The following is a 20,895-nucleotide window of genomic DNA, read 5'->3' as shown; positions in this document are numbered from 1 at the left end:
GGAGAGATTCTCATAATTGTGAATCTCCAGTTTCAACAAAACATCCATTCATTTACACCAGCTGTAAACAGCAGCAACTTTCACCGTTTATATTTGAAGATGTCAGCTATTGAGTTTCATTTTTGTGAAAACAGGGAAGCAAATTCTCTAATTTATGACCATATTTTAACTAGCAGCCATAGTGCTGATAATATGTGACAGCTCCTTAGCCATTTTATTTAAAGCAGAGGTAAAAATTAACCGGTCCTGTTGGACCTAGTTAAACAGCGATTGGTTTTATAACTACAACAGGCTAATATTATTGTATGTGGATTTTAGAACATGTTAGGCTACTCAAATTCCTTTAAAAATTCAGACAGGAAAAGATGAGACATTTTATGAAGCAGTGTAATTTTTCATATGAAGGAGACAAAAATAAAGACACTGCAAAGGTGAAGAAGCATAAATAATTGGGATGTCTGAATTTAAATGAAAGTCCTCATATTATAATAAATCATATTATAACAGTTCACAAAATATAGTACTAAAAGCCTGTATTCTGTAACAACTCACAGATATGGTTAACCATGTGTATTCCAGAATGAAGTCAAAGCAAGTGTGCAGTAGAGCACACACAGCAGTTTTTGTAGAATCAGGTCCTCAAGTAAAAACTTCCTAACTGTGCATGTTACTAAACTTGAAAACACTGTGTTTCAGGTTGTTTACAAAAGTATTTTTTCTTTGATATTTTAAAATACTTTTTGTATATGTATACATATATGTCACCATATGCATAATACACTAAGTTATCAACTTTTTAATCACTTTTGATAATAAGTCACCTTATAAATATAACATAAGGTTCAAGTCAGGTATTTTTGAAACTCACCTGTCTGTTACGTTCATCCATAATCCTTGTAATCTGAATCTTTTTTCTCCCCATAGTCCCCGTTTTTTTTTCTCTCCTTCTTCCTTAAAATTACGTATTTTTCCCTTCTCTTTTCTTCCTCTTTCCTGTTTCCTCAAAACAAACCTCCTTCTTCAGCACTTGCACTACTCAGTTCACAGTCTCCTGCATCCGTTCCTGCTAAACACAGAAAGGAAATCAAATGATACTATGAAACTGATAACCACATGAAAGTTGCTGTATGAAGCTGGCCAAGCATCCTCATTATAATTTAGTGTACAAGTAAATTATAATAAAAATTTACTGCACCTATAAAATAAGTAATGCATGGAGAAAAAAATTTTATTCAAAGGCTTATTTTTGTGAAAGAAAGCCCCAAACATAAATAGATCAAGAAATAAAGAAAAAGATTGAAATACACAGTAAAAAATTTTAATGGAATTGGATTCCTTTAAATATCATTCACAGCTCTAATATGACAAATTGCCTAAATCAGAGCATTAATGAACCATTCTGTATCTATGTATGCTCAGCAGGACAGCTAATTCATTTCAGAAGGGAAAACAATTTTGTGTTTTGACAGCAGAGGTGATAATTTCCCTCATTATGCAAATATGATGGACATTTATTAAAGCCTTACTTGATATATAAGAGATATTACCTACTTTAAATCCAAAATTCTTAACCTTATTTTTTAAGGATATAAATCAGTGAAAGTATTACTGAAGATACTTGAAGAAAACACTAGTGCACTTTTCCCTCATTTCATTTCAGTGTAAATTCTAAAATATTCTGACAAAGGATTTATAACCTGCAAACATATATTTTCTATAAAAACAGAATAATAGAGGCAGACAACAATTTAAGAATGTTTTGAAAAATATTTTCACTGTTTTATTAATGCATGAGCTTTACAATGCTGGCTCTGTCACAGAGCTTGGAGAGATACGTACAGTATATAAGAACACACCATGCAGGGAAATATTCACAAAATGTTATAAACCACATAATTAATTTCTATCATATACAAAGTATTTTTAACCATACAAGAGCCCATGGAAATAAAAAAAAATACAAAAAATATTTAGTCTACTATAAGGTAAAAGACACAAGTTTTTTCCCTTTTATAATCTTAATTTACCATATTTGTATATTTATATATTTTTAATAGAACAGCACAAAGTTTTCTGAAACATGGAAGAGGAAAAAGAAATCTGAATAACATGAATTTAACTGTTCTTTTGAAGTTTTTGTATTAGCTCCACTGTGCAGTAAAACTATTGCCTTGGAAATAAAAAATTAGTAATTTTAAAACAGAGTCTAGTATTTCCTTATTTATCCTATTTCGTCTCTCAGCCAACTTGATAGATTCTCACAATATGCTACATAACACTAAGCTGATATCCTGGTCATTTAATGCATTATTTGGCTCTGATTCAAAGCTATTGAGGTAGAAAACCTAGATTTCACTCTTTCTGATCCTCAATTATCCTTTGATTTTCTTTGCATACATTAAACTTTAAGCTGCTCAAGTGTTTTATCACTTTAAGAAAAAAAAGGTTGATGAATAAGCAGTCAGTCAGAGTTTTCTAGCTAGCCACTATGATGTAATTAATCTGTTGAGCAAAACAAATGTTCAAGTATAATACTTACTGCATTTCTGTACATGAATGTCTTTTTATATGATTTTCTGGGCATATTTATATATCATTACTGTAATGCAGAAAACAGAATGTTGAACAATTCATATAGTAAATATAATAAAATGTAGATTGCAAAAATTCTTTGTTGCTTTTTATATTTGAAAACAATAACTTCTCACTGCTTAAAAAGATACAAAGGTTGTGGTTATATTTGCTACAACAAAAAAAAGTTAAAAAAGTCCAAAACTTTGAAATAAATTTATTTTTTAAATGTATTTTTAAAAGTCTTTTTCCAAACAAAGTTAGGAGACAGTCTTATCTGATTTTCAGTGTTGACAAACAAACCCAGTGTATTTTTAGAAACAATTTTAGATTTCCTTGGATTGGGTTTCTTTCCTGTTTTTCCTATAGTCTTACCCCTGACACAAAGCACAAGTTAGAATGGTGTTTCCCGTGCACATGCAGGACTCAAAGGAGTCTAAAAGGCTTTCCCTGTAGCAGAAAACCCACGCTCTAATCCACAGCAAATGCATATGAAACAACTTCCTTTCCTTTCATTTAGCTGAGGCCAGTGCTATCGGTTTACAGCCCTCTGTCTGCCTAAGCTTCTATTCACTGCAGGGTGGAAGGTCAGGGTGGGCAGATTAGAGCAGTGGTGAGGTTAGTGAGGATGAGCTGCTCTGCAGATCAAGATGCTGATGCTGAGTGAGTTCAGAAAAAACTCAGTACTGAGAAAACTCTTGTCAAGAAGGATAAAAATCTTAGCGGAGGAGCAGTATGTTGAGTCCCTCCCACACAATTACCAGTTCCATATTTAAGACCAGTCTTCAAACAACAACAGCTTTTACAGACAGTTTAAAGTCAGAACCTTAACATTCCTGTGATCTACACAAAATTATCTTAAAGTAATTCATGCAAGACTTGATAAGCAGAATTTTGCATATAACATATAATTAGGTCATCCGCATAAAATATATAATTTGCAAAGAAACATAAATTTGCTTAAACGGGCAGTGAGTTAAGTTTCCTTGCATGGATTAAAAAAAAAAAAAGTCTTCCTGTAGGTCCTAGTTTGCATTTTTCCTACCAGTTTAATTTCAAATAAAAGTTTTTCAATTTTTGTAGCAAATATATTTCCTTTTAAACCCCCACATTTCTGCTATTCTTACTACTACTGCAAACAAACTGGGAAGCCTGTGGCATTCTCTATATCTCAGTCTTTTACACAGACACACAGACACAGACATGCACATATATGGACGTATATACATATATTTACACACACACCTATCAACACACAGTCCTTCAAGCGCTATTCTTACTATGCGTTTGTTCATAGTTCTATATATTTCATTAGTACATATATTAAAAAGATAGCTGGACTGATTCCCACTCAGTGAAATTCAGATAAGTAAATCAAGTCATCTCATGCAAGGGCTGTAACCTTCAAAGGCTGGTAATTTCCAAGTCAAACAGAATGTAAAGAACTCTGGAGACCAACAAATCCCCATGGCTGCTTGGGACTTCATCAGTGCTCTCAATACCTTTTGAAAGTTTTTGCAGGATCAAGGATTGCAGTATTAAGTATTTAAAGTTCCTGTTAACTGGTAAATTTTTATTTCACGAACACTAATAAAGCACATTGACTAGAAAAGTTGAATGTACTACAAAAGTCAAATAGTACTGCAGGCTTCAATTATCCAACAGAATCTAAAAAGAAACTTTGTTGAAGTCGCTCCACATAAAAGAAACCTTCCAACTTAATGATATAATCACATGCAAACAAGTTGCATTTAAAGAAACACAGTTAGATGCTATTGTGTTATAGTTTTCTGCATTTTTTTTGCAAAGCCAAACAGCAAGGAAAAAAACCAAAACCAAACCAAAACAGACTGCTTACAAAAAGAGGAACTTCATTTTTGGCGGGCTTCTGTTCACTATATGATTTGGCAGAGGTAGTGGTAGCTGACAGGAGATTGATCTGAGCCTTGAGAAGGGAACAGAGCTAAAGGAAAAATGCAGCAAATCACTTGACTGCTCCTGTCTCTCTTTTGAACACTCACACACAGACATATGTGCACACATATACACACATGCACACCCGCTATCCTTTCTTTGCAACACAGAAGAATCTCGACAGAATGGCAGGAAGCACGCACAGAGCAGTCAGGGAAGGATATTATGTCAGCAACCACAAACAATAAAAGGTGTAAAGGTGCTTCCTTCCCTAAACTGTTCCAGAAGTGCAAAATGGGAACCAAAACTGTCCACTTCCTTCTCCGCGCAGAACTGTCTGAATCTGCTCTGCTGCAACACCCCAGACAGAGAGTCCTTTGAGAAGTTACACCAGGAGCAATAAGGAGTATCAAAACAAGACAGTAACAATATTTAATTTATAAACAAGAAGGCAGCCAGAGAAAAACCAAGTTAAAATGTGCTAGAAGTTAGGATATTCATGGCTTTACAAAAGTAACAAACTTGTCATAAGGATGTTCTTCTTACTTTAAACAGCTTGCATTCTGAGTGGATTAATTAGGTTAAAACTGAAGAACAAAACAATATTTTTTTTATTATGCTGATATAAGGAAGTAAACAAAAAAGTGCTGTTCCCTTTCTCTTACCATTCTTATCTTGATATATATAAGTAACTCTAAAGGTCTATGACATCTTTTTATGCAAACCTGTTTTCTCAAACAAGTTTTGAATCTCTGTCTAATAATGTGAATGTACTGAGTAAGCGCACATTGTCTACTTTTCTGATGAAAAATTAGCTGCAAAAACTGCAACATAACCATAAACATCAACAGTGAGGGACACATATTAAGATAAAATGGTCACTCAAATTTTTCTGTAAAATCCCCGGCTATGTTCCACACACAGACAAAGACAGCTACACAGTGAAGAAACAGCTGGGCATACTGCATCAATTGAAGACATTACTCATTTTGTGTCTGTCACCTTGAGCTGGATATAGTTTAAAGAAATGCAGAGAAGGGTGAAAATAATTAGCATATACCATGTTATCTGACTGAGATCAGCTGACATTAAAGAGAGAAGTGGTTCTTCACATTTACATGGTGGTTTTGTTGCATGGTCATTACAAAAGATACAGTTCGGGCCATTAACAGAAGGTTATGATAAAATTATATATGTCATCACCATGGCAATATACCAATAAAGCAAAAATGGTACGATCTACAGTATGGTTTTCCAGGCAGAAAGCCATGAAAAATGAATCTGAGTCATCTTAAGCTTTCAAACATCTGTCCACAACACTCTGATTTAGAAATTAAACATAACCTACAGTTATGTGTTTTGATCTTATGGGCAGGCTGCCATATGAAAAGGTTGGAAGAGAGTTCATTTTAATCTACTAAATTTAACTCTCAAGAGATCATTTGGCTCCAGGAAATATAAAACAAACTTTTACACCATAATGGATATATTATAATAGATGAAGTACTGGAGACTACTGGAGAGACAGTAAGTCAAACCAAAAAGTCTGTACACAAAGAAAATATTTGTAATCTGTAACTACCAAGGCTTGTTATCGTTTCAGTTATCTAACCTGACTTCTGACTTATGGCATGAGCTTAATTTATAATGGAGAATAATTCAAGGGCAATGAAGTTCTGAACCACAGCTGGAGTAAAATGTTCATAAAGTTGCAAACTACAAAATCATTCCCTATATCTAAGTTGTTACTTAGAAGTTTAAGAGAAAACTTAAATAATTTGATTTGAATTAATATTTCATTAATTTTTCAACTGATTTTGAAAGCACCTACTGGACTTTTAAGATTATTTCACTCCATTTATTAGTTTGCGTGTTTATGTATAAAGGATAGTAGAAAGTGTTTACTTTAAATCTGAGCTTCCAGAGTTATACCTTATTTTCTTGTTTACATTTCAACATATTCCTAGTATAATGAAAATGTAGCAATGAATTGCAGAAAAATTCCTCTCTTGCAGCTGAGTTACTGGCTTAATCAATACCATTATTTTCTATGCCTTGGAAAAGCCATGAGAATATTTTGCAATGTGATTATTATTTTTTTTTTTTCAATTTGGAATTAAACATTTTGAAGACTCATTGTAAGAATGCTTCAGACAGCTGTGGTCTATGTAGCTTATAATTCAGATACAGTACCAAGTTATCTCACAGAGCAAGAACTTGTGCAGCATGGGTGGAAGAGTTTCTTGTTTTGCAAAGATCCCCTGAAATTTTTTTGAGGGAAAACTAAATATCATTGCCAAAACAGTGGAGAAGATGATACTTAACAGTTGCCCTATTTCTCTATGCCATAGAACCTGCTTTTCAAGAGACTGAGGTATCCAGACACAGAATACTTTGTCTGTAGCTGCTTCTCTATTTAAGTCAATCCATGGCTGTATGAAAGGAAAAGAGTGACTTATCTTACCTTTCACAGAATGTGCTGAGAAGCACCCATCCAGCATAGTGAAGAAGGATTTTATGAATATTGCATGCATGTTATACCAAACCTGGTCATGCTGGTAAAAAACCATGACAGAAGACCAAAATACATCCAAGTGATTGTGGAATTTGCCACAGATGGTGAGTCATTCCTTGCAGCAGTACGCCAAAAGAAGCAACCACCAGATGAAAACTGTTTGCCTGGACTCCAGGCATAAGATATGTGCCTGCTATGCTTGATGAAGAAAGGAAGACTTGGCTAATTTACAACATTTCTAAAGATGGCTAAAATGGACTATTTGATTTGTGAAGCAAAGAATGCAGACACTAATGCAGATTTTAAGTAAGCAGTTAAGTCAAATGATGGTATAAAATATATACCTGTGAAGAGTCAATTTTAAAACTACAATAACTATTGGGTGGTATTTCCATGTGTACCCATCACCCAAAAGAAAAAAATTTAAAGTAAATAGTTTGAAGAAAAGGTCTACATGTTTATGGTTAGATTCATGATGTACCCTTAGCAGCTATACGGACATAATGGGAGTGTGACCAATATAAATGGAATAAGATCTATAAGGTACTTCAGAGACTGGCTCAAGCATAGCAGTTTCTTCAATTAGACATGCTAATAATAAAAGGGGAAAAAATAAAGGACTGAGAAGTGAATCATCTAATTGTTTTGAAATGGAGACTGCCTACGAATAGAAACCAGACTGAAAATGGAGTCAAGAAATTGGACCACTGCAAATTCACATAGGAGTCTTGGCAGTTTTGAGCTAATAATTTGATTGGATTGCATTATAGTTACTAGATGCATAAAGAATATAATGAAAGGTGTTTCACAAATTCAGTCTGTCATTTACTGAGCTAAAAAGAGGAAGCACTTCAGCATTTATCAGGGTAAGGTTTAGCATCTTGTGAGCTGAAAAGGTCTTGGAGCTACTCTGGTTTGGGTCTACTTGTATTGAAAGACATCTTGCGCACAAGGTAAAATACTAGTGCTATAATGTGGGAGCACTCTTAAACACAAATGACTTTAAAGAGTGTTGGCTTATTACAGGAAAAGTGTAAGATCTCTAGTGTTAAGTTATTGCATTACCTGAAAGCAGTCTCTGACTGTGGTTAGATCTAGATGTACAGATTTGTTAGTAATGTTTGTATGTGAGGAAGTCTGTGTAACTTATATCCCCAAAGCAGCTTTTAAGAATCAGGGGATAATTCCAGGTATTATTGGAAAAAGCTGTGTAATACAATAGCAAATCATAGTCTGAACTTGTGTACAAGTGCTTAGTAATGCCAATATCAGTAACAGGCAATTTTAGATTTCCTCTATTGAAGAAGTTATGGATTAATTCTCAAAAGGATTATTTCCTAAGAGATTCCTAAGGGGTAAGACTTTCTGCTTATAATTTGCTGAATTGCAGAAATGCAAGGAAGCTTGGTACATGCACTTAGACAGTGTCTGTCTGAGCTATGGTCAATGATTAGCCTAGAAGCAATAGATGGAATGGATGGAGAAGAGAAGTAAATTTTGGATAGAACGGATGGACTTGTCAAGATCTACACAGGCCTGGTCTCATTTGTTTTCATCCAACAAGCTTCAGAGAAATTTTACACACTCTGACCCAGGATCCTCTTCTCACTCAAAGAATCCTCCTTTGGAATCCTCCAAAGGAATCCTCCCTTTTCTCACTGTAATCATACATATCTATGTTTAACAACGTAGCTGAGTTCTGCTATTCCAGGTTTGTGCTGCACTACCACTTGATCTCTGTGAGGAGGAACAAAGACTTGGAATGCAGGAACTTCATAATCATATTTTGAAAACGAATATCTTACACATTTGCAAATGAATCATCACAGGAAGATTTTAGAGAAAAGAGAATGCTTTTAGAAACTATTTTTGTGGCATAAATAAATAGAAAAAAAACATAATAAGAACCCAAAGTGTCTTTAAATTACCAAACAAATAAATGACTGAGGACTATAGTTGGTTCAAAGTTTAAGATGAAAATTAGGAAGGATGATCTAAGGAGGTAGAATAGAGGAAAAAACTGTAGATGAAAATACCATAAAACCAGGAACATGAATGTAGAAATTAAGAGAAAAAAAACTGAGATGCAAATAAGTTCCTCATTGTAAGAAAATACCAGAAAACAGACTCTATAGAAACATTGTCAATGGGGTTAATAAAAGGAATCCTTTCCAACATAATTAAGGTGACAAAAATTGCCAAGGTAAAGCTTGAACCAAATTAAAACTGTTTCATGTTTGTGATGGGAAATATCTTGATGTGAAAACTGTATAAATATGTTGGGGTGGCATAATGTTTTTTTCTGAATTGGAAGTGTGGCTTATGGTGTTGCCATATTAAGAGTAATTTGAGTAATGTCTGGAAGATGAAAGAGATGGAACTTATAAGGTTATTGCTAGTAAGCATAATTTCTGTGATCTTATAGTCCTGAAAACTTGAAAAAAATACAGCAAAGAGCTCTACTAGGTATTAGTTTGTAAAGGTTTGTAATTTGTGATGATAAGGAGAAGCTGAATATATAGAAACATTGGGAAAGAGCTCAGCTGACAGGATAGGGAACTCAAACATTAATACCTGATAATGGACATCAATTCTCAAGGCTTGTTGCATTTAGAGATATAGTAAAGCTTTGTAAACAAACAGTATTAAGGAAATGTTTGAGTCACTTATCAGTTTCCCTGCCCTAATGGCAATCACCTGTATAATACCCTGAATTTGGTTAGCTACTCAAGCCAAAAATGGACAATGACTCTTAACATGGTTCAGCTTCCTACCAGAGAAATGAGGTAATCAAACATGAAAGATTTCACAGGTGTCCTGAGCCACTGAAATTCCACTAAATCTGTACAAATATTTGGAGTCCCATGGAATCTGTGTATGCCAGAATCTCAAGTTAATTGATAGTACTTTGCTGTATGATAACACCTACCCAGGCTTGAAAATTTTGATTATAATGGCTCAGATATTTTTTAATTTACTTTTTGCTATTAGATCTTGTATGATGCAACCAGGCATCCAAATCCATCAATGACTCACCAAAGATGGAACAAGTCTCAGACAGACGTGACTTTTAATTTAGAGAATATTACTGATTTCTATGTTAATGATTTTTATTTCTACTCCTTTTAACTCATACCAACATTAGAACAGATCCACCACTAGTACTGAAAAATGAAGTCAGGTAAACATGGAAGCAGAGTTAGTACCTAAGGAAGACTAATAATTTTGGAAAAAATCCTTTATGTTGTATAATTCTTTGGCTCCTCAGTGTACCCCAAACTGATCCTTTGTTTCCAGCTATAGAAGCTGGAAAATGAGATATATTATCTCTGTCTAGAAATAATTTGTCCATGGTATTAGACTATTTTAGCTACAACTATACTACCACAGAAACAAAAGGTTTGTTTTCTTATAATATAGCCCTAAACACATAACTCATATTTAAGTACCTTTATTAGTTTTTTAATGCAACCTCAGATTAGTATATCCTTCATCTGGTAATTTCTTTCTTAAAGAGGAATGATTAGACACAGAGATGTTCTGCTTCTCTTTTTTGTGTATTCGGTTATAGAAACACATCTTTTTCACTTTAATTCCTGACCTTCCCAAAAATGTCAAGAATTAAATATGATTCTTCTGAAATGTAGACTGCACAACATTGTGGAGAACTGCTAAGCTGTCTTTTTGTGAGAATGCTAATATGATAAATATGAGTATAAGAACTATGACACTCCCTGAACTCAACTCCTTACCCAGAGACAGCTGCAGGCTGTCTGCAGGAGAAGGAGGAAGAAGGGGAAAAAAAAAAAGCAAGGAAAATATATCTATCTTCCCAATGACCATGACAACTCAAAAGTCTACATTAATTCTTCCAATCCCACTCAGATAATTTTTTTTTCCCAAGGACAAAAGGAGATGAAATGTATGTCAGGTACATAATAAGGCTAATAAAAAAAAAGAAACCCCACACCTGCATTTCACTGCAGAGAAGTGAGGAACCACCTCTGTGAAATATATGTCCTTCCTAATGGCAAAGCTCATAAATTAGGACAGGTTACTGCTGTTAAACATACAAAACACAGACAATTTAAGTAGAAACACACAAATTTGGAATGGATTTGCTCTGAAAGAAAGGAAAAAAATGTACAGTGGCACTATAGCAATGAAGAACTTACAATTACAAAAAATTCACAAGCCACTTGATAGGAAATAAACCTTGCACATATATTGCCTTGTGCCTCATGTCTGCAATTCTGCATGCTCAAGATGAAGCATCTGTTGGAAAAAATGGAATGTTTTGACTACCGAGAAATAAAGTATGTGGCCATATCTGTTAGTGCTAGCACACCACAAATCATTGGCTGAAGCTATTTGTTTTCTACGTCCTGGCTGCATCTTGACAAGAAGGATCTCTCTATGCTCAAAGATCCGAACTGGATTCCCACTGGTTTGAAACTAGGAAAATGCATAAACAGATAAAGCTGCTTGTAAGAAAGGAAAGATAACATGGAATTTTCCATGTAAAAAAAGTAAAAAAAAAGCCTTATGAGAGAAAAATGTCTGAAACAATTGGCTTAAAATCTCTACTGGGGAAAAAAATTTCTGTTCTAGCTTAGTGTGATATCTATAAATTTCATTTTTTTCCTTACTGGTTAAAAACTAGGCAAACAATAGATATATTTCTGTTAAAAATATTCACATGAAAATAGAGAGAGAAACCTAAGATAATCAACACACTGAGGAATTATGCTGTGATATGATAAAGAGCTAAAAGAGCTGCAGCTTTGTATCTGCATTAGTTACAAAGACATAAATAGCCTCGTCTAATTTAGTGTGCTGCTCAACCACATCATAGTTCATATGTAATTTTTGAAAACTCTGCTAGGTAACTAATTCATACTTTCCACATGAGGATTTGATCTTCTGATTTTTTTGAGAATTGGAGTCTAACAGCTCTCACCTCAAGCCTTGTAAAAGCAAAATTTCTACTGAAAGGGATGGTGTTTACCACAGAGGTACCCCTGCTACTGTCTGTAACTACAAAAGCCACAAGTGAGCATCACACCCTGCTTACAGAACCTCAGCTATAACCACTCCATTAGCATATGCAGCTGGATTTATTTCTTTCTTATTCATACACAACACACTGCATTTGGCAGAAGCCAATGCAAAAAGTCAACACTCTTAACAAATATCAGAACAGAAATATACAAAATATGCTTAATTTGCAGAAGGAAAATACAGAGGAATTTGCTTGATAATCTCCATTCTACCTTCAATGAGCATTTTGTTTTTCTAACAGGATCACTGCCAGCATTGTTCATCTTATTATCCTAAAAGCATGCAAAAAAAGCAAAAACGTAATCAATACTAAATCTAATACTAATCAAGCTAAATCTTTTTGTGGCCATGAAAGTGCATTACATTTTCTCAGAAACGGCACTTTTTGAGGTCTATTGATATGTAAGATGATTTCTGATAAAATATATCCTTAGAAACAGGTGGCTGTGGCAAAAGTAGCAGGCAGCATAGTTCAAAGAATTGGATTCAAGGTGGGAATGCAAGCATGTCTGAGATGTGCTCCTTTTTCTGTCAAAAATATTTCATGTCACCTTCATGTTTTACTCAGTTTCTTTGTTGGAACCTGTGGATTTGGTCATGCAAGTGTCCTGAGAACTAAGTACAGTGAATATGTATTACGCAATAGAGAAATTCTGAGGGCTGTACTTCTCCTCTGGCATAACCAGTGAGTATGTAAGCAAATAAAGAAGATAATTTAGAATATGTGAAAATGTATAAAAGCAATCTTAAGGGCCAAGATTATGACTGTAAAAGCATTAATACCTGTATTTGAAACCACTAATTTCAGAAAGTTATAATTACCTTGTATACCTAACACATTTATATATGCATGATGTTCTAGCTCTATCATCCTTTATGCTAATGTGTATCTTCTTGAAATAAAGACATTTGACAGTACTGTCATATAAGGTCCAGCATGATACGCAGCAGATGCATCAATTTCCTGTTTCCCTCTCTCTCTCTTACGGCATCCTAATCAACCTAATTAAAGCTTAGTTCATTTGAAATCTCAGATGACAATTTCTTTAACTCTATCCCACTGTGGTCGTTTTATAAGGAGAATTAAATTTGATCTTCTGACAGCAATTATTAAATGATCCCAACTGGCCCCAATTAAGACACATGGCTCACAGGCCTCAAAATCCAAGAAAGTGCCAAGCCCTGTCATTCACATGTATATCTCCCTTTACCTTGTTTTATTTTCTTAAAGCCAACTAAGCTCATGTTAACAAGTAGAACTGAATGCCATTGGTAGATTAATTCAATGCATCACTTTACTTTCACTGACACTTGGAAGCAGGGCCAACACATTCAAAATCATCATTTTGAAACCTCTCTCTAATTCAATTCACCTATTTTTAATGCTCTTCACTGTTCTGCATGTGACCTACATATGCTTACTTGTAAAATACTGCCTACAACAAGCGGTCACTAGAGAAACATATTAAATACCCATGGTCTGAGTTTTGCACTGCTTACAATTCTCTTTATAATGATACATCTCTTCTGTAAACATTTCCACTGGGTTGTCACCTTTCTACTGCAGAAATTCAAAGAAATGTGATATTCATGTAAATTCTGAGGTTAAAATTTTTTACCTTTAATTTCTGCTCTAATTTTTGCACACATGTTCAGTGATAATCTGCGAAGAAATGTTTTCACATAAAGGCAGGTAGCCTGAGGATTTGAAACTCATTGATTGTGTGGTACTCCAGGGAAATAGCTGAATTAAAACCACCCTCATGGGACTGAAGTAGCTTCCATACACATCTGGCTCTTATTCTAAACTCTAACACCTGCTTGGAAATTTAACTCCCATCTTGTCTCTGAAGAACAAATGGGACAGATTTATCTAATGCCATTTGGTTTAGGTCAAAGCTGAGCTGTGTAGTGTTCCGCTAAATTAATTGCAATGTAATTGATATTGTTTGACACAGTTTTATGACCAGGCTGCTCTCTCACTATTACAATATATAAGATTTCATATTTTTGCACATTCACCCTAAGTACAGCTTTGAGTAAAAATATTAAAATACAGCACACATTTTTTGTCTCAGTAATTCCAATGAAACTTTGTATAAAATAAGATTATGTGTACAGGTATCATTAAAAGATTAAGTACCAAATAAAAAACACAGCAACTTTCATTATGGTGATTTTTTTTCTGAATTTCCTTAATTTACATACTGAACAAATATAAGCATGATTTTCCTTAACATAAAAAAGATAGAAAGACAGTAACTTTCAGTGCAAATATTTCTTTACTAACAGAAAGATGTGCAATTTTATGTAAGGCATAATTAGATACATTTCCTGCTGAGCTGGGAAGTACACTTTTCTTTGGTAAAAATTAAAAAAATTAAAGTGAGGCCAACCACTTCTCAAGTAAAATATTTTTCTTTTTTTTAAACTAGCAAATATTACATTTAGGAATTAAAAAACATGGGTTTCAAAAAGCAGGCAGCAGTTTTGCTTCTGGAAATGCTATATGACATCAGTAAACTTGAATGCAATAAAGTTGAGTTCTAGTCAGTCATTGAAATTTCTGAATATTAAAAAATATTTCAGTATACTGCTAATTATTTCTCATTGTATTCTAATAATCCCATAAAAGATATTATTTTTAGCCCTTTTGCTGAAACCAGCAAACCCTGTAACAGATTCAGTGTCATGAGCTGAAAATATCCTGTGGAAAAAGCTCAGTACAGAGATCAGATCAATCCAAATCCTGCCATTACTCAGCACTGCAGTGACGTGCAGATGTTTGTAGTCATTTAAGGAGCCAGTGGGGGCTGGAAACTCTGCATACTCTACTCCAACATGATTGCAATTGAACCTCATCAAAGTAAGAGCTCATAATTTGTCACAGAAAACAGCCAATTAACATATGTTAGAAAAAAGCTCCCATAAAGATAATATATGATTAACGATCCAATGCAGCTGTCATAAATCAAGTCTGCATTTTAAAAAGAAGTATCAGCCTGGGCTTCTGAATGTTTACATTGACAATGGAGACTGTATTTTAAAAAGCTACAAAGAGGAGGCCCCTAGTAATAGTACTACCTTCAGCTTTGGGGTTAGTTTTGAGAGATCCAGCTCTACTTGCAGTTCTGGCTGTTGTGCTGTAAATAGTTAAGACCCTTGTCAAAACACAATGACTATTTTGTTTTAGTGCTGTTTTAAAATGCAGACCTTCACTGTGAGTGAGGTGGCCTTCATTGATGTACTTTGCTGTCAACACAATCCTCTGAAAACACAGCATCTCCTTATTTCTACCAAAAATGCACTGTAAAGATGCGCATTGTAGCCCCAGGGCCAGCATTGTGGTGCTGGCTGTTCAAATGCATGGCCCTGAGTGAAACTACACCCTAGCCAGTCCTGTTATTTCGTATTTACACTGTTGAAAATGAAATCTCTATGCTCCCTGCAACAGTTATTTGTATAAAGAGAAGGATTTAAAATAGTTTACACATATATGTGCATGGAAAGTTAAGCCTGTTGCTTTATTAAGATAGAACTTTGACTGTGATGCCTAATCTGAACAACTCTCTTTACTACTCGTATTTTGGACAGCAATATTTTAATTCCTGAAACATTGCATAAATAAGCTGCTATTTTTTTACAAAACATTATGCATTTTTCTTCCTGCTATCCTTTAGGATACCATGTAGCAACCAGCAAATTCTGAAGCAACTTGAAAAGTACCTTTTTTGTATGTGTGTGCATATGTGAGAGTGTGTCCTTGTCTTAACATGGTGTTGTAAAAAGAAGTGCTTCCGCTTCTGTGTTTGAAAGAGATCCAAAAGTTGAAACTCAGTAATCTGACTGGACATTAGTCCAGTATTTTTAAAAACGCTCAACTTCTATTCAGTTATACATGGTTAAAACCAGACAAATTGCTAACAAGAATAGTATAATAACAATGGTATTCTCCAGAAGTGAAATGTGATTATTTTTAAGGTCCTTTTCTCACCTTGTAAGTTCTTCAATGATTCAGAAATGCTGTTTCCAGTAATGTTACAGGCTTGAATTTCTGTCATCAGCACAGTTAATTCTCTTAAACCAGAATTTATTATATTGTTACTGAAGTGTCCAGTGACTACAAAGCTGTGGATTCACAACCCCTGAATTGGCAAAGATTTTTGAATATGCTAAAACTTAATATGCTGAGAGGTCAAACAGAAAACCTATGTGTTTAAAGCTAGTGAGCATGTGAGCATGCTCATGTGAGCAAGATTGTCTCTAAAAGATCAAAAGCACTGATACTTCTGACCCATTCACATAGAATAAAAATGGATAATATTTTTTGGCATTCCTCACTATGTTACATTATGATAAAAAAATAATCATTATGAATCATTGCCCCTTTTAACAAAACACTGTGAATAATATTAAGGTTATGCTGCCTTTTTTTTTTTCCTCAGGAGGGTTTTCATTGATTCCCAAGCAATCAGTAACATTTTTGATTAAGATCTCAGAAACAGCTGAAAATCCCAAGGCTTCTCTACTACTGAAAATTCATGACTTGGACTGTCCCCAACTAATGACAGTAAACTATGAAGCCTCAAGCAAAAGAGATTAATTTCAATTTTGAAATGAACCGATGAAAAGACTGGACAAAATACCTTCCATATCTATTAATTGTTATGCCTATAACAGAAAATTCGCTTTTGGTCCTAGAGACAGCTTGGGGTAAGTAATAATATTCAAGGTGCAAAACAAGCAGTACTTTACAAGTGATACAATAAACAAGACTCAGATGAGAACTGTATATTTATTCTTACAGTTCTTTTAGAATAAAACCACATTTTGGATAAGACAGATTCAAGTTTAGTATGTCTTCCTGATAATAAATCTGCTTTAAAATCTGCAAACAGTAAAAGCAGAATAATTATAACAGGTTCTTAATTGTATGGAAATATTGTGTCAGAGTGATTTCTTAGCTTGTAAACCTAAATTTCCTCTCTTTGTAGGTAATATGAAGATAATTTTACAACTAGCTCATGCATAAATGACCAGTAAGTATCAGTGCACTGCTACTAAACAGCATATTTTCCAAGAAAATGTATCAAATTGTGGTTTACTTATCACTATATCTCCAGGTAAAAAATCTCCAGCATACTCTTTTGTATCTCAGATATAACAAATTATGCATGATGAAATACTGTAAGTACATTCATCCTGCTATCTATCCATGCTGTGCTGCAAAAGTGAAAATTATCTAAGTCAGTAATGGCTTCTACTAAATGGAAATGTCAACAACATGCCATAACCTAATTCAATATGTTTTTACAATTATTTCAAAATTCAGAATGTAGAGCATGCAAACAGAGTTCATGAAAATAATATCCCACTTCCTGATTGCTTTTGTGCATATGGAATTCTGTTGGAATCTTTCTACTACTGATTTTTACAAGTGGAGACTTTGGAAAAAAAATTGAGAAATACCATATTAAATGCCCAAGATCACTTTAGTATCAAGGTTGCAGACTATAAATGGGCTTAACCCACACATCTCTATGGTATTATCCCATTTAAATAAAAGAAAAATATGTTGGTGCTTCTCTCAAGTAAGTCAACTGGTTGGTTCTGGAGGAGAGAGATGAGTTGCCATGATGTGGAAGGCTCTAAATCCTCACAGATTACAGCAGTGTTATACAGTAATAAAGCATCACAAAAATTGAGCACAAATCTTTGAAATAGTAATATTCATCATCATCATCATCATCATCATCCTCTTACTCTCTACATGCAATGTTACTACAAAGGTTCTTCTCATGTTGCTTAGAGATGAACACTGAGGAATCAAAGGCTCCGTTCTGCAATTTTGCATGAAACAGCTATAAAATAGTTTGAATATATTCAAGAATAGATTAGAAAGTTTAACAACTATAGCTTTTGCTGTTAAAAAGTCTAAATTACTGAGAAATTTGGGATAAAATTACTGGGATACTTTGGATGCTGTCATGTAATTTTAATCATTCAACATTTTCCCATACCAGCTCATGAATTTACTTTTCAACACCATCACCCTGAGACAAGAACTAGCTGATTTATTTCCCATGTTAGACCTTGTTGTTCAGTTGTCATTTTTTTCTTGGCTCCAATAAATGGAGGCAAATCTCTTGCTGGTTTATAAGTTTAGTGTGGTTTTGGGGCTGTTTTTTCAGGTCAAAGTCTTTACTTTTGCATTTTTTTGTTTGTTGTCTGTCATCCTTTGATGTTAGATTCCCGAATAATTTGTTCCAGTTCACAGAGCAGATTCTTCAGATGAGAACCATGCGTTAGCATGTCTGTAGCTCTTGCTGAAACCTCTTGCAGGGATAAATAGAGCTTGCAGCAAATCTACGAGGTTGTTTCTGAAAACCCCACTGCTGCATGAGTCTGTAGAAATAACCACTGACAAGACATATGCAAGAATTTGTGGTATGAATTCAGGTGTGTACAGACTGGTGGTTGTAAGCCTTACTGTACAATACCTTGTCTCCTAAAAAAACAAGGGAACATGACATTGTGCGTTCTTTTGCAAATTTGGTTAAGCTACTGTACCACTTATTTCCCTTCATCAATCAAAAATACACTTATCATTATGTAGAGAGTCATGTCCATGGCAGGCTGGTTTTAGATGGATTTAAAATGCGAAGTTTTAAAACAGCTCACTCTGCTCAGCCTGACTTATCTGATAAAAAGCAGAAGAGCAGCAAGAACAGAGAGTCTTACACTACCTGGAACAGAATGTAAGGATTCTTTCAAAATTAAACAGGCTTTGCATCTGCCACAGACAAAGCATGTTCTTCATCAAGACAGATAGAGTAGCAGTATTTGCTTGTTTCCTAAACCCTAAGTCAGAGCCATGCTCTGCTGCCATATAAGAGGGTGAGATTAGATGTTCATCTTTTTAAGACTTGTCAATCTCAATCAAAGAGGTGTCAAATACTCTTAAACTGTATGGTGTATGGTCACCCTCATTAATGAAAAAGACACTTCCCTGAGTTGCTACACTCAAACCAGCATGTGCTGTGATCCTGTTGATCCTGACTAATCAGGGTCAATCTGGGTCAGATTTATGTATTGCAAATTCTTTAGGACAGGGACAGTATCTTCCTATAAACTCCAGTGGTGCAAAGAATAACAGGTTAAATAATGGGCCTTCAGTCATAAGACTTCAAACCTGCACAGATAATAAAATTAAAGACGTTTCAACCAATGATGTTTTGAAGGCACTATGCGAACAGAAAAGAGTGTGTTACTAATGAATTGCAACCAAGATCCTGATCACTGAGAATGTTAGAGATACCAATTAATTCTATAATGATTTTCATATGCCTAACATACTGGCCAAACTCCATAATGGAATTTGTTCTGTTATACAAATCGTAATGCAGATGAAGAAGACACTCTTTGCTTTTTGGTTTAGACAGATTTCATAATATTTTGTCCTCTTTGAAGTGTTAACACTTCACCATGGCTCTGCCTTCAGAATCAGGTGAACTAATGTTGTTCCTTGCTCATATTTTGCCTACAGTAAGTTTTGTAGAGGCCTATTTCATATGCAATTAGAGAGCTTTTTTATTAACAGGAATTTCAACTTATCTGAAGTGAGCACAGCCTTTCTCTTTTACTTTTCTAGAAAAATAACAGAAAAAAAAAAGCTTATAAGGTCTTACTTTCAAATTAATGAACATTAGTGAAGACATGAATTTTTTGCATCCACCTCCCCCTAACAATGAAATTAATATCTACATTCAGATAAAACTGATTACAACACGGAGTTTTTTGAAATACCAACTTATGGATGATTATAACAATGCCATGAAAGAAAACTATAGACTAAACCTAATTAATTCTTGAGCATTTTCTGAATAAACCTAGAATTGTCTGTCCAGTTTTGTCAAATACCAACACTGACTTTGAGTAGATTGTATAATGTTTGCTACTGCCTGTACTTAAGCCTGAAATTATAGCCTGTAAGTAACCAAATTAGTCTTCCATTTTCCAAGGTACACATGGCAGAATTCGCTCATACAAAAAAATTCATCACTACATTTTATATTCTGGTTTGCTGTTAAATCTGTATGAGAATGCATTGATATATTTGCTTATATTTTTACGGAGTTTTCTCCCTGAATTTTGGCCATCTTTCAAAGGAAATATGTGAAACTTTCTACTTGACAAGGTAAAAATAATTTTGGAATACAGTAAGTAAAATTACATGAAAACGGTTATGTTTTGAGCCCTGTCTCACTGAAAGAAAAGTAACTTGTGAAAAATATGGTACAACATACTCAGTATATTATGATTATTAGCAAGAATTTACATGTATTTTAGTCAATATATGTTGTGAGATTGATTTTTTATGAGTATTATTAACTTAAATCCTTTGTGAAATTCACTGTCACGTTGGTTTCTACTACTGCTGGACTTTTTACATTTTACTGCAGAAAGCAGGCCCAGTGTCACAGCTGTGGGGTTTGTAGCTATGTAGTAGGATTACATGTCATGCACATTATGAAAACAAGAAGTGTGAAGGGTAAATATGTGCATTGCATAGAAATAGTGACTCATCTCAACAGTTCTGTGCACCTGTTGCAGGGTGCAGTGATTTTTTAAATTCTTCCCTGTTCATGGAATAATGATTGGTAATAAGTGATTTAGTTCTACACCCTTTTTTCTCTTCTGTCAGCTAGAAAATAATGAAAAAATTCCTAGTTTGCATTTTAGGAGTGACTATGTAGTCTCTGTAACAGAAAATCTGATAATATTGTAGTATAACATTTTGCTCTTGCTGTCTTCACTGAAGCCTAAGATTTTTA

General features: G+C 34.3%; 1 protein-coding gene across 15 annotated transcripts in view; it reads right to left on the bottom strand.

Annotated features, from left to right (window-relative positions):
* The window catches only part of MEF2C (myocyte enhancer factor 2C), a 136,466-nt gene that overhangs the window by 78,085 nt on the left and 37,486 nt on the right, over positions 1–20,895 (bottom strand). For 14 of the 15 annotated variants that reach the window (XM_048290841.1, XM_048290848.1, XM_048290844.1 and 11 more), the window contains one exon: positions 869–1,066. In XM_048290841.1, the coding sequence (XP_048146798.1) occupies positions 869–922 (54 nt within the window). In that variant the 5' untranslated portion in view covers positions 923–1,066. The remainder of the gene's footprint in view (positions 1–868; positions 1,067–20,895) is intronic. The other variant, XM_048290834.1, reaches the window with a different exon arrangement.

Source organism: Corvus hawaiiensis, chromosome Z, assembly GCF_020740725.1.
Source record: "Corvus hawaiiensis isolate bCorHaw1 chromosome Z, bCorHaw1.pri.cur, whole genome shotgun sequence".
Lineage (NCBI taxonomy): Eukaryota > Metazoa > Chordata > Aves > Passeriformes > Corvidae > Corvus > Corvus hawaiiensis.
This window is presented reverse-complemented; position numbering and strand designations above follow the sequence as displayed.